General features: G+C 37.7%; 1 protein-coding gene across 3 annotated transcripts; it reads right to left on the bottom strand.

Moving 5' to 3' along the window:
* Nucleotides 1–3301: 3301 nt before the first annotated feature.
* On the bottom strand, nucleotides 3302–12336 carry Mpi (mannose phosphate isomerase). 3 transcript variants are annotated; one of them, XM_069501592.1, is made up of 7 exons: nucleotides 12063–12336; nucleotides 11309–11633; nucleotides 9241–9382; nucleotides 5580–5756; nucleotides 5027–5194; nucleotides 3985–4187; nucleotides 3302–3778 (listed from the first exon to the last, which is right to left on the bottom strand). In XM_069501592.1, the coding sequence occupies exons 2-7, from the start codon at nucleotides 11624–11626 to the stop codon at nucleotides 3572–3574; spliced, it is 1215 nt and encodes a 404-aa protein (XP_069357693.1). In that variant the 5' UTR covers nucleotides 11627–11633; nucleotides 12063–12336; the 3' UTR covers nucleotides 3302–3571. The 3 variants fall into 3 exon arrangements, with proteins under 3 accessions (XP_069357693.1, XP_069357694.1, XP_069357695.1); XM_069501593.1 differs by having other exon boundaries at nucleotides 11309–11635; nucleotides 12069–12336; XM_069501594.1 differs by having other exon boundaries at nucleotides 12146–12336.
* Between the last annotated feature and the right edge of the window lie 3078 nt (nucleotides 12337–15414).

Raw genomic sequence — 15414 nt, 5'->3', positions numbered from 1 at the left:
AAGTACTAATGACTGTCTGCCCGCTACTTTATCCGCGTGGAATTTGGTATTTCAAAAAATCCAGTAGGGTCTCTATTTTAGAGCCTAGATCACGACTTGCGTAGTCCTCAATGTGCCTGCGAAATTTGCCTAAAAATGGATTCATTTAAAAGATTGGCTATGGGATAATTTTTAAGTTAGGATAGATTGAAGATTATTTGGTGGAATAGCAATTCCAAGTGATCATTATTCATGAAAGTCAGCGATTTAGGAGGCGGTATTTCTTAGCTATAAAAGGACAAGCAGAAAACTTTACTATTATACTTACTCTGAGTTGTGAGTATTGGCTAGGTATTAGTTATTACCTACCTAATACTTAGGTCATCGAGCACGTTTAACAGTATGTAACAAAAAATAAAAAAATAATTTTCATGGGAATTGGAATGTTCATAACGAATCGTCAGTTTCCTCATAACGCACAATTTTCCAGTACAGTCCCACCTAGTACCTCGATAGTTAGGTAGGTAGGTACATACTTCTGGACATAGGTCTCGACCTTCGACACGCCACGGTCTTGCGCCGCGCCGCCTAAATTCTACGGTTCCCTGCGACTCGTTATTGATGTCGTCTGTCCGCTTATTGGGGGGTCTTCCAACGCTGTGCTTTCCGGTGTGAGGTCACCATTCTAGCACGTTGGGGACCCAACGGGCAACGTCTGTTGATATTTCGAACTATGTCACCTGCCCATTGCCACTTCAGCTTTACAACCCGCTGAGCTATATCTTACACTGGTTCTCCTATAAATCTCCTCATTTCTGATTTGATCACGGAGAGAAACTTAGAGAGAAACAAAGTGAAATAATGAATCTAAATAACTCAAAATATGCATTAGTGCCAATTTGAAGTGGAGAGGTACAGTACGCGGCAGAAAATAACATCGATCTTTAGAATGAGATTTCGGTTTTGTAGAGCGTAGTTTCTGTCACTCACACCTATATGACGTTTTGTCTCAACGACATGGACAATCCTCTAGAAAACCGCTACCTCTTTCTAAAGGTCGATGTACATTATTTTTTGCCGCGTACTGTACCTACCAGTCTAAATAACGTCATCTATAATGTACATAGGTACCATTGCGACACAAAGCCAATGACTCCGATTCAGTGAAATTGCATTGTCATTATAACAAAGCACCTATTCATACTGATACAATAAAGAGTTCTAGAGCATAAAAAATTAGGTAAGAAGAAAATAGGTAGGTACTAGAATCTTGATTATTTATTTTATTTTATTTCACAGGATTCAGGCCGCGTAAGACTGTAGCCTTTAGAAATCCCTACAAGAGACCTAGGTATGTCCAGCAGAGGACGTCTATCGGTTGATATCGGACGTCGCGTCGATCTGATTATGCTTGGGCTGAAGCACGTACTAGATATGTGTACCTGTATATACTTATTAGTTATTTTTATTATCTACTGATAAAGGAGTTTCTCACACGATGTGTTCCTACTTAAATCGGTTCAGAATTTTTAGATTAGGTAAGTATAGATGCGGGCTATGAGGCGGAGGGGCGCCCCGCACTGCCGTACAGCGTCCCCGCCGCACCGGGTTACCGCGGAGACTGTGCGGGTTTGGGAGGCGTCCCCAACCCGATTGCCATATCGACCTGTCGCGAACTCTATGGAGAACTTAGCACCTATTCTAAGTACAATTTTGTAACCCTGCTGTTTTCATCGTCCCTGGCATTGGATTTTTCTATCACTTTCTTATTGCCTCACTGGTTCTGGTTGCGGAATTAGGTACCTAGATAAATAAAAATTACGCATCTACTGAAAAGTAATATTACGAAATTATGATACCTACTGATTCACCACCGTGAAGGTAAGGTACGCGGATTTCAATCTAATCCAAGCGGAAAATTATTAATTTCATCGTAAAGTAACTAAGTAAGTCAACAGATTTACAAATCAACAGCTTTATCAGTTCGAGTCGTGTTGTGAAATGTGTTAATTGGTGTGGTTACGGCCTACGGGCGCTTTAGGGTTTTAACTACAATAGGTATGTCATCATTTTGTACGGAATTGTTAATTTCATATTATTATATTATAGCTAGCTATGGCTTAAGCCGGCTAAGCTAGGTATAAGTTCGCGACAAGTCAAGATGTCAATCGGGGTGAGGCCCCGTACACCACCCACGCTCGCCCACACCGGGTTAGCGCGAGGGCTGTGCGGATGTGCGGGGCGTCCCCACCCCGATAGACATCTCGACCTGTCGCGTAGATACTATACCTTTGTTTCCCCGATACAAAAGTTAGCCCTTGACTGCGATCTCAGTTCTCAGGTAAGTGTTGATATGCAGTCTGATAGGAGCGGGCTAACTCAGAAGGGGCATCGTACCGGAACACCAAAATCGCTTGGTGGGATGGCTTTGCCTGTAGGGTGGTAACTAGCCAAGGTCGAAGTCTCCCACCAGACCAAACTAGAAACAATTTAGAAATCAAGAATTCCCAAATTGTCCCTGCCAGGAATTGAACCCGGGACCTCTGCTCACAAGACCACAGCTCATCACTGCGCCAGGGATGTCATCGTGTACGTCGCGTCGTCGTCAAGTAGAGTTAACTCAAGACAGAGTGTAACGTTTTTACTTAAAATCCGCGCACCTTTACAGTGGGGAATCATGGGAGAATCAATATTATCATCATCATCATCATTATCAACCAATAGACGTCCACTGCTGGACATAGGTCTCTTGTAGGGACTTCCACACGCCACGGGCTTGCGCCGCCTGGATCCAGCGGCTCCCTGCGACTCGTCTGATGTCGTCCGTCCACCTAGTGGGGCGTCTTCCAACACTGCGTCTTCCGGTGCGAGGTCGCCATTCTAGCACCTTGGGACCCCAACGTCTATCGGTTGTACGAACTATGTGCCATGCCCATTGCCACTTCAGCTTCGCAACCCGTTGAGCTATGTCGGTTACTCTAGTTCTCCTACAGATCTCATTTCTGATTTGATCACGTAAAGAAACTCCAAGCATAGCTCTCTCCAATATTATATTAATTATCTATCTATCTATCAATATTATATTTATTAAGAACCTCTGAAGTAGAGGATGCACTGATTTGTGGACGTCGAATTGTAAGGATGGTCGGATACTTTCGTTCGACTGCTATCACTCTCTCATAGAGATAAGTAATTCCCTGTCCTCTTTTGCTTTTTTCTTCTCTTTAAATGTCAATGTTTTTGGTACAAATAAAAATAAAAAATAAATCGGAAGCTTGGAAGTAACCGACCGGCCTTTCCTAAAGAGTCAAAATTAAACCAGTTTTTTTAAATTTCAATGTAGTTTATTGATAAAAATAGGCAAAAATGTAAATGTTCATAGAAAATAAAACATTATTAAAATTTTAATACAACTTTAACAAATTATAATGTTCTCTATATTTAACATAGCATATTTTAACATAGAAACAGAACCACGCCCGGCCTGACGGGTACGGGCTCCGTGTCGCACGCCTGCCCTGAACCAGACGTGACGATGATTACACTAGGACTGGGGCGCACTATTGTGTTGTACGAATCAAATACCCAATTGTCAGACATTACAAATGGCCTGGTACGCCTCGATATGCGACCCCTCGGCGGGTGTGAGCGTGAGTTGGCGGCTCGCCTTCAGAAACAGAACCACGCCCGGCCTGACGGGTACGGGCTCCGTGTCGCAAGCCTGCCCTGAACCAGACGTGACGATGATTACACTAGGACTGGGGCGCACTATTGTGTTGTACGAATCACCACTTGGTATCTGTAAAACAAAAAATACATATACAATTTTTATTCTGAAGAGAAATTATTACTTTTAGCTGATGGCCGCGTGGATTTACGTATAGTACGCGACAGGTCGAGATGACAATCGGGGTATGAGGCGGGGGGACGCCCCGCACACCCGTACGTCACGGGTACGGGCTGTGCGGGGCGTCGATATACAATATTTCCTGCCGGCTACTGTACCTTCATTTTAACAACAGCAAAGTCCGGCACAGGTGGTCTCCATATGCAGCTGTTCTCGTCTTCCAAGTGCGGCGTGAACAGCATCTCCTCCTTAGTGTAGCTCCTGTAGTCTAGCATCTCAACGAGAGTGGGAACGTCTATGTGTTTGGGCGTGAGGCCAGCTCGCACCACGTTGTCGGAACAGGCCATACATTCTATACAGTCTGCAAAAAAAGAAAAACATTTTAGATTTTTTTTGATCTGATGGGAGGTGTCGGCCGTGGCTAGTTACCACCCTACCGGCAAAGTCGTGCCGCCAAGCGATTTAGGGTTCCGGTACGATGCCGTGTAGAAACCGATCAGGGGTATGATTTAGTGAAACTGCCATACCTCTTCCAAGTTATCCATCCATTTTAGACTGCATCATAACATCTGGTGATATTGCAATAAAAAGGCTAACTTGCATCAAAACAAAAAAAAACCACTCGCATTGATTAATGTTACAAAATAAATTGGATGTATTTTCTGAAAAACGTTGCAACCTGAATCAAGTCAAGATAAAATTATAAACAAACTAATTACCAGCTGGACCGACTGTACACTAAAATAACAGATTTTGACTTGATTGTGGGTTAAAATTGGCACATTTTTAAGAAAATACATCCAATTCTTCTGTCAGATATACAATAGTTATTAGTTAGCGATAGGTAAAAATACGTTAAGACGAGAGAAGGCCATGTATATGCGCGTGGGAAGCGAAAGGTTGACTGAAGAACTAATAGCGCAGCGGCACCCATGACGTCCCACCTTCTTCCCGGGGTTGGCAGCGTGGGTATGCAAGGCTTCTACACACCCTGTATCAATTTGAACTTGTCAATCTATTGTGATCGCTACCTCCTACAGTTCTCGTGCCATGCTTATTACATCGCACCTTACCACCAAATAAATCGATAAATCACTCGCTGCGCAGGTTCAAGGTACATTTTAGCTGACGCCCACTGTACCATTTCAATCACTCCTTCGTAAGCTGTTAAGTTGAATAGATCATTGATAATTAACATACCTCCACTGATATAAGCATGTGGCAAGTTTGGCTTAAGGAAGATAGCTTGGCCGGGAGCAAGCTTCAAATAGTTCATAAAGTATGGCGCCCAACATCCAACATCCCCTGGGAAGTCGTCGTGAAGTCGTCGAACCAAGGGATAGAGAAGCGATGACTGCGTGGATAAATCTAAAAATATTTAAAAAATCTTCATTAGACCCTTCGAGCATCAGTTTTCAGACAGTCAACCAATCAGAGGTTGTTGTGATCGTGACATTTTAGCTGTCATTCTACCGCACAAGCCTCTGAGCTCTCGGACCACGTCATCATACCTACTCAGTGATGTGTTATGCCTGTAATATATGATTTGTTCTTATTTGATTACCAGTTTTTTACATTTATATAAATCCACATAATATATAACAATATGTTCATTACAACAGAATACAAATTGATAGGTTATCATAATATATGTAACTAGGCAAATATCGCATGCAAAAGGAAATTGTTAGTTTTGTTATTGATAACAAACCATTATGTTTACTGATAAATGATAATAATACACTGTGTTTACCTTCTTTTTCCAGTCTAGATAATAATGTTTTTAAACTTGATGTTATTTGTTCTCTATCACATGTCATAAGGGAGTGAAAGACTGATTTCAATTCCTTTTCATGACTTTCGGCTCCTTCTGAACTAAGGAATGCATTCAAACTGTTCTCCGGCAGGACATGTGCAAGTTCAGGCAGATCTGGAAAATCATACAAATACCTAACTGAATTGTTAAAATAATATTGTAAATCTTATGGTGGGTTTCTATGGAAAGTAAACTGGTTATTAAACTGGTAGAAGTACTTGTAGAGACAAGTGCTTCCCTGTCCATTTTTTTTAGGATACTTTATCTTCATACTGGTTTTTTTTATTTACACCAAAAAACATTGTACAATCAGAAGAAAACTGGTCAAATGCGAGTCGTACTCGCACACAAAGGGTGCCGTACCATCGTACAAGAAAAAACACTATTCAACATTTTTTTGTGGTTTACCCAACTGTGTGTTCACTGTTTTCGGATTCTTCCCTTCACTTGAGCTATAAGCCATGCCAAACTCAAGACCGAAGAAAACTAAACTCATACCTGCCAAATTAAAGATTCTAGGTCAACAGGAAGTACCCTACAGGGTTTTATTCCCTTGTCAAGTCTTGATAGACACGACAGGGAGACTAGACAACAAAGTGATCCCTAGAATAATAAATACTATAGAACGCTGATGAAGTTACTTTTGTATGGAAACCGTGCGAGCCACTTCGCACACTATCTTAAAGAATCGCGTATTCAGCACACAGCCATCGCGACTCTACTATTGGTCAAAAAATTACAAGCAAAAATCGTCTGTATCTTCTTAACGGTAGGGTTGATTTTGAAGTACCATTGAAGTATTGTATTGCCAGCTATGATAAAAATTTGCACAATAAATATTTTCAGTTCTTAATATCATGTTCCAAGCGTTGATAATGATTGTGCTTATTGTGCAAACATCTGAAAAACATGTTTCACTATATAAAGTACATGTCGCTCGAAGCAATCACTTTAAAAATAATTAATTAAATTATTGTGAAAATTTTTGTACGTCACTGGCAATACACAAGCCACTGACAAATAGTGATGTGTAACAATTGGAAGTCGATATCGATAATAATTATCAATACGTCATAATTAGTGGCTATCTTAAAGGGCAGTTAAAGATGGTATGGCATTGTTTAAATTTATTTACATACATGACGATTTCTAACTGACTTTCGAAAAAAAGGTTCTCAACTCGACTTATATGTAAGTATGTTAAATATCAGTCTGTACCTACCTAAGTTACCAATCTTCTCGCTTCAGCCGAGATCCTGTTCTTACGATTTCAAAATCAATAATGGTACCGGAAATGTCTATAATTCAGTCATTCTGTAGAATACCCAGTCAATCCATGATATACCTGTCTTGTTTTGGCAAAGTATAAAATATGCAATTGTTGTCCATCATCATCATGATCAATCCATCGCCGGCTCACTGCAGAGCACGGGTCTCTTCTCAGAGTGAGAAGAGTTTGGTCGTAGTCTACCATGCTGGCCATGTGCGGATTGATAGACTTTATATAAGTATATTGATAGACCAGATAGTTAATAGATCAGTCTGTCAGTCAGGCCGGAGGAAGTCTTATTATATAAATAGATCTACTATTGTTGTATTACTACCTACTATAAATTATGCTATAGTACTTAAACTTTTTTATAACAATAGGTACTACAAGATGTTTAGCCTTTATTAACAAAAATACACAATCGATAAAATTATCGACACACGCAAGCCCAAAATTAAGAGCGTTGACGCGTGGGACCACTTCGCAAGTTTTTTCTCCGTTTGAAAATGAAGGAAATTTTTATATGAATTTGTTTTGTTTGCTGGCGATCTTTTTTTCCCGACCGCAGCGATAATCCTTGAAGATACTTAGTGTATATCCCCTTATAGCAATAGCTTCTAATCTGGCCACAAGTATAGGAACAGAGACGGTATTAAAAGCCTTGGTGAGATCAATAATCACGCCTACTACTATGTTCTTAGCTTCTATACGATTAACAATTTGATCAGTCAGAAGGTTGATGACATCTTCTGTAGACTTTCCCTTCCGGAAACCAAACTGATTCTCAGATAATATGTTATGTCTATTCAAGAAGCTGGTTGGCTGGTTGTTCAGAATTTTCTGGATGACATTTGAAAGCATTGTTAGCACTGAGATAGGTCTAGGTATAATTTGTAATTAAGGTACTCCGATAAATTTTGTACAATTGTGACTTTTAGGATTTTTTTTCTGAAAGAAAACCTTCAAGCTCTGTGCACATGCAAAGTGTCAAAAAAGAGTTCCATACAAAAATGTTCTAGGGAGCCTTTTGAAAATTAAAAATAATTTTTGTATGGATGTGAAGTTTTTTTTCACAAATCACCAGTGACCCAAGGTGTTGAACATTTTTTGTGTGGTAACCGTCTGTCTGATAGTTTTCAAGAGCCTTAAGGGTATCCTAGTCAGTTTTTCACGTCTGGCTATCTTTATAATCTTGTTGCCCTAGAGTTTTCACTTTTACGCACACGGAGAGTTTGCTCTGCTTGACCACGATACGTGATCATCATTAGCTATGATTGGAAGACTTTTGAAATTGGCAAAGCTACGTACCATACCATACCATACCACCATACCATACCATACCATATGGTACCATATGGTAATAGGGAGTTTCAAGACAGTTCTTATATTCTTCTAAGTGACACTGTCAGACTATTCGTATGGACGTATTCGTATGGATAGCTTGGCCTTATGTTTCTTAGCATTGCTATGTATATCTTCTCTTATTTTAGGCATTGCGAGAAACTCGTGTGTTTCCGATGTTTTAGTAAACCACTAAAACAAACGGGGCTTTGAGTATTTACTGTGTGAAAGACTGAGTTTTGATATCACTGTAGTTTTTGTATGTTAGAAATAAATGTCTTTGTTAGAAATAACCAGAGAATGTGTTTATTATATGTGTTTTTCGTGGTTATATGTTAACTAAAGACGCACTGTCGGACTAAAGTCGCACTCAAAATCGTATATTTAGTACTTCCGCAAGAATAAGGATTTGATAGGATTATTATTTTACAATAAAATTAATAATTCATTTGCAATAGATCTTTAAGAAAGGCTTGTTCTTAAATATTTCAACCTTTTTATTCGTTATTACTCCTAATATCTGTAGCACTTCACACATGAATAATTCCTAAAAAATCGGTAATTGTGTATGAACGCTCTTAACATTGTCAACCGATATAATTTTTCGAGATTATGCCTCGATCTACAAATATTTTAGTAGATTTTTATCTTATGGACGAAAGAAATTCCTTTATTTACCCGGACTCACATTTTTATTTCGCATACGACTTATAATTACAGTAAAACTCGGCATCTTTTCGAGTTTTGTACGGCAGCTCTAATCACGGTGACAATTGGGCAAAAATGGCCCATAGTAATGTGCTCAAAAGACTTTGATATGAGCGTTTGCTCATATCCGCGGCTCGCCTACCCCGCCCACATGCTTCATCAAGTAGAGGGGGATTCCAACATCAATAAGTGATCCCATAAGGATTATTTTTTTCTGTACGGAACTCTATTGGCTTAGGTTAAAGAAGATACTAGCAAACTAAAATATAGTCAACCAACCTTGTAAAAACTTCATAATTTGAGTGACCGGTCTAAAGCCACACAATGCTTCAAATGCAGTCAATGCTATGGCAAGCTCGGGTTTATGGTTTGGGTCCTTATACATGTCTGGTAAGAGTTTATGTAGTTCTTCTGCATGATCCTATAATAAGAAAATAGTGATCTAAACATAAATAAAAAAACCGGCCAAGTGCGAGTCAGGCTCGCGCAACGAGGGTTCCGTAATTCAGTCGTATTTTTCGACATTTTGCACGATAATTAAAAAACTATGATGCATAAAAATAAATAAAAATCTGTTTTAGAATGCACAAGTAAAGCCCTTTCATATGATACCCCACTTGATTAAGTTATCTTACTTCGAATATTGAAAATACTAATTATTAGTTCATGACCACAATTTAATTTTTTTTGTGTGACCTAACCCTAAATTCACGGTTTTCAGATTTTTCCCCTAAAGCCAGCTATAAGACCCACCTACCTGCCAAATTTCATGATTCTAGGTCAACGGGAAGTACCCTGTAGGTTTCTTGACAGACCGACCGACAGACAGACAGACAGACAGACAGACATAAAAGTGATCCTATAAGGTTCCGTTTTTCTTTTTGAGGTACGGGACCCTAAAAATGAAACAGCTACTGTGCCGATTTCAAGAGTATACAAATTCCTGAATTAAATTAACAGTGGTTTAAAAAATGTTCTCCTCTGATCTACCCTAGGTTATTTTCTGCACTTCAAATTTGTTCGCCTATTGTACACAAATTCTCTGCTGGTAAGCATCTATATTGCATGACAATAGAGAACTGAATTGAGCGGAGATTGGTAATCATTGGTACTAATTCTGATCGCAACAAAATTTTAGAGTATTGGCATGTTTTCTTACCAGTGTAATTAAAACCGGCCAAGTGCGAATCAGACTCGCGCACCGAGGGTTCCGTGGGTACTACAGTCGTATTTTTTGCATTATGCATAAAACAACTATTATGCATAAAAATAAATAAAATCTGTTTTAGAATGTATAGGTAAAGCACTTTCATATGATATCCGAATATACCAATATACTATCTTATGTTGAAAGTTGAAAATACGAAATCATTTTAATTTTTTTTGTGATGTAACTACAAATTCATAGTTTTCGGATTTATTCCTGTGTTTGTACTATAAGACCTACCTATCTTTAGCTATGGCAACTTTGATTATCTGAGATATACATCTGTCCCCGGGATGATATTTTATAATACACATTTATAATATTCCTTATTGTTCTGTGGTTATAATTATTAAGTAATTAATATTATTATTTATTATTATTATTATTTATTAATTAACTATGTATGTGCTTCACATACTACAAGTCATAGTCAAAAGATAATAATAGTTTTAAGCCATTAATTTTAATCATCATGATTACTGATAATCACTTTACCTATAAGCAGTATTATTAGTACACGATGTTCTGAAATGCAGTAAATGCACTACACATCGCTTTCGGCATAGCTTAGAGCGAGGTGGTTTAAATTGTAGAAACTTAAGTAGGTATCTCCAATAATAAAAATAATTATTTTTAATTACAATCCACACTTTACACTTATGTATATTTATTTCATAATGTTAAGTAGTATGAAGTATGGATTACCATTATTATTAATTATAAGCCTTACTTCATACTACTTAAGATTAATTAATTCTACTTAAGAAGAAAGTGTGTATGTTTTCTATCTGTCTGTTGTGTTTTCACAGACCATCAGATTAAAATCGATTTTGATGGGTATAGATGTAGCAATAGCTTGTATCCCAGAGACAGACATATTATTATAGAATAGACTACTTTTTATCCTGGAAAATCAAAGAGTTCCCACAGGATTTTTAAAAAACCTAATTCAACAAGGACGAAGTCAGCTATCAGCTAGTAAATAAATAAAATCAAATAATTTCAATATATTGGGAGCTAGTTAAAGTCCAGTTGTACGTAAGTTTTACTTAACTGCAAAAAATATATTTTAATTACAAAATAAACACAAACTCTTATGATAATAGTAGAAATAGTAAAATGTCTTATCAATTTTATTACCTTAGCTGGGTGTGCTTGAATAGACAGTGCTTTTCGAATAGACAATACTTTAAGCAGGAATGGAACTGTGATACCAAACTTCCTGTTAACATCAGGGCCTATTGCATCATGATTATCTTTAAGGTACTCTGATAGAAGAATGCCTCTTTCTATTATTAAGGAAGGACCATTTGGATGTGTCCCCATCCATAACTCAGCATAAGGCTTATTAGGGTCAATTGTAACATTTGGGTTCCCATTTGCCAACAGTTGTGCTACCATACTTTCTGACCCTAGCTTACCCCATTCATAGTTCTGGACCTTGCACTGTAACTCCATGATAGATCTGTAAAAAATTTACAATCATCAAGTACCTACAAAGTAAACTACACTACAAGCCGCTGCCAGTAAAACCTCGTCAATTGCCAGTGACTACTAGTCTAAATATATAAAAGGAAAAGGTGACTGATTGACTGACTGACTGATCTATCAACGCACAGCTCAAACTACTGGACGGATCGGGCTGAAATTTGGCATGCAGATAGCTATTATGACGTAGGCATCCGCTAAGAAAGAATTTTTGAAAATTCAACCCCTAAGGGGGTGAAATAGGGGTTTGAAATTTGTGTAGTCCACGCAGACGAAGTCGCGAGCATACGCTAGTAGTAAATATTTTTTAATGACGTAACATGATTATTCTGTTATAGCTTATGTCGAACAATAAAATCCGGTTAAATAATGTGAATTAACCACAATTAACATGAAATTAACTTACAAAAAGTGCAGACAGAAATCAAACACTGTAGATAAGAACTCAATGTAACCACAGGACACTTATGTACAAAACCACTATCTCACCTATAAACTGCATAAAACTTAACCAAAAGCCAAAGCAATTGCCTTTTAATTAATACAAAATCAAATTAATTAAATTACAAACAAACAAATTATATGGTGATGTCAATTATTGTCACGTCATTTTTTTTTTTCTTTTAATTTTTTTTACGGCCCTGTAAGGCTGTAACAGTCCTTTAAGGCCTATTGTCACGTCAACCAGGGTCTTAGATAGAACTAATGTTGTTTAGTATAAAAAATCTCCATAATTTTAGTTTGTGCAATTAGAACTAGATGGCGTTTTATCAAAAAATAAATTACGGTGCGACAAGGCTATCTTGGCGCGTGGCGAAATCGGAACTAACGGTGCCGTCAAGTGTCCCCTTGGTTCTTGTTTGAATATTCTAAGCCTTTGTTCTCCAATAGCGCCCCCCTGTCAATGTCAATCAAGTGGCAAGAGAGCCTTGTCGCACTGTAGTCTGGTATCTCTACGACTTCCCATAAAGCAAATTAAGAAGAAGAAGAAGATCTCTACGACTCAAAAAGTTTTATTTACTACTAGGTGCTACTAGCCACAGGACTCTATTACTCCTATGCTACTAGCTGAAGCCCGCGACTTCATCCGCGTGGAATTAGGTTTTTAAAAACACTGAGGGAATTCTTTGATTTTCCGGGATAAAAAGTAGCCTATTTCACTCTCTAGGTCTATATCTATACCCATAGACTATATGTATAGTCTATAGTATACCCATGCAAAAAAGCACGTCAATCCGTTGCATGTTGCGACTTGATTGGAGGACAAACCAACAAACAAACACACTTTCGCATTTATAATAAGGGTACTATAGCAACCTTGACATCCATGTTTGTGCCACATTTTTGTTTACGCAGTGTTACTGCATCCGTGATCCATCCATTCAAGTGTACTGCTGGGATATTCACTTATAAATTCATGCTAAATTCAACATAACTTAATACCTATAGAGAATGCAGTACAAAAATCATATAAACCATGTGTAAAGAAAAAAAGAAAATTTAGTTTTAAATAATAAATTACGGGTTTTGTTTTGTTACCTCAACTTTTAGTACTGAAAGTACTTCTCTCAATGTATAAAATAATAAATAATGCGGCCGAACTAAGAATAACACTGAATTTCTGCCATATTGCGACGTGTACCTAAGCGGGATTATAATTTTTGATTCGTATTTTCTTTGAAGTCACTACCTATAAAAATAATATATGAATTAAACCTGCACACGTGTTATACCTGTTATACGTATAGCTATATAGTTGATCTTAAAAAACTAGTATCCAAGGCCGGAAAAAATTAAAAATAAATTACATACAATAGTTACTGCAATTAGAAACAGATGGCGCCACTACGAAAGATTAGCTGACGTCTCTATACCAGTATATATAATGTACTCTGTGACGTCAACCCACTACCCAGCACAGACACATAATACCATATTCAATGTACTCTGTGCATAATACTGAACATAATACCATAGAGTATAGTAGCATAATACCCAAAGAGAATATAATCACTACGTGATAATACCCATTGGCCAATCGATTATGGTCAACTCGATTTGTGCTAAGTTCGAGTTAACTCGAGTTGAATTCTTCCTAACTCGTGTTTGAACTGGCGGTAAATAAATGAATCAAGCGAAAAACAGAGAGTACGATTCGTTCGTTGGGTGCGCGCACTTTAATACTCCCGCCATTGCATCGACCGAACGACACCGACGACGATGACGAAGTTTAGCAATGATAATTGTACTAACTATTGTAGAGAGTTGGATGGAAGAACAAATATGTAAAAAGTAATTTGTAACAAATCATACACTCAGTTTCTTCCTACTAACTCGAGTTGTGTAATTCAAATTCAATTACGAGTTACATGAACTCGAGTTACGTGACCACCTTGAAAACGGAGAATGCCATGACTGTCTGCTAAAAATATGTCAATTTTTTCTAATAAAGTTTTAGTAGCAGAAAACAATAAAAGGAATACAAATTGCACTAAATATTATCTTAAATCAATACGAAGAAATTACAATATTATGTATGTAAATCTCAATTTAAAAATAAACAATCCTAAAATTTTTTGTAAAAACTGTTGTTGACAGGCAAACAGTGTTGTGAAACTTCGCCGCCTGTGAAACTTTTTATATGGGACACTTAAGTGGGAGAACTTCGTTTTGCAATTTGCATCAGTCTGTCTATCTATCTGTCTGTCAAGACCCTTTTTCCCAAGAACGCGTGGAAGTATCACGTTAAAATTATACCTATATCAAATAAGTAGGTAGGTATTAACTAGGTAGGTATACTGTACCGTACCGTAAAAATCGTCTACATAATACTGTAGGTATAGCCTAAATGGGTGGACTGTAGACAATCGGTGTAAGTATATAGGTAGGTACACCGATTTTTTTCGAGGTTTATGGACCGATTTGCAAATTTTTTAAATCAACAGCAGAAGTTTTTGTGGTGGTTCATAACAATTTCTGGATCCAGCTTCTTAATCCCGATGCTGCAAGGTTACTGCCAGCCTAAGTTACCAAGATTCAGGAAGTGTTCATAGTGAATTAATAGGTATTGTAGGTACCAAGCAACGACTTCACTTGGACTCCAAGTCCCAACTCCTCAACCCTGATGAGGTAGCGTAAAGCACTTCTAAAATATAGTGATTCATCAGGAAATGCGGATGGTGTACCTAATATTATTTTAGGTAGATATTTATTAAGTAGGTACACCAGATTTAGCTTGCTGATTACGAAAAATGGATATTTTTCGTAATCAGCAAGAAAAAACCTCGGAAATGACATCTAGATAGGTATCGAAATGTTCATGAAAAAAAACGGGCTGAATTGAGAACCACCTCCTTTTTGGAAGTCGGTTAAAAACCGGTCAAGTGGTGGGGGGCCACACTGGGCTGTGTAGGCTTCCGTAATTGCATGCCAACACAACAGCTTCAATTTTCGATGTGGCACTAAATATAAATAAATAAATAAATAGGTAAATATTTTTATTTTTCAATCGAAGGGGTGCACTTTTTCTAACCAAGAAGGTGCAAGTAGGTACTTATTGTTCAAAAACGGATAGGAAAATATTATTCGCTCGCTCGCTTCGCTTTAATTGGGATTTTACTTCCACTTTTTTAGCAAGCCAGGCGGAGAAAATATTTCTTACTAAAATTACTAATTAAGGTTTCCTAATTCCATGAGTGTAGAATGTATGCAATACGCTAGATAATTTAGGTGAATAGAGGGAAACTATTGCAAGACGA

The sequence above is a fragment of the Maniola hyperantus genome, chromosome 10 (genome assembly GCF_902806685.2).
Source record: "Maniola hyperantus chromosome 10, iAphHyp1.2, whole genome shotgun sequence".
Taxonomy (NCBI): Eukaryota; Metazoa; Arthropoda; class Insecta; order Lepidoptera; family Nymphalidae; genus Maniola; species Maniola hyperantus.
Note: the sequence above shows the minus strand (reverse complement) of the source record. Positions and strands in the feature narration are given on the sequence as shown.

What these genes read in the sequence shown, in the direction of transcription:
- Mpi (XM_069501592.1), bottom strand. Translation starts at nt 11,626, where the DNA reads ATGGAGTTACAGTGCAAGGTCCAGAACTATGAATGGGGTAAGCTAGGG. An exon ending in ACATGCTTATATCAGTGGAG is followed by an intron (nt 4,188 to 5,026) that starts GTATGTTAATTA and finishes CTTTTTTTGCAG; the next exon opens with ACTGTATAGAATGTATGGCC. An exon ending in TTGCTGTTGTTAAAATGAAG is followed by an intron (nt 3,779 to 3,984) that starts GTACAGTAGCCG and finishes TTTGTTTTACAG; the next exon opens with ATACCAAGTGGTGATTCGTA.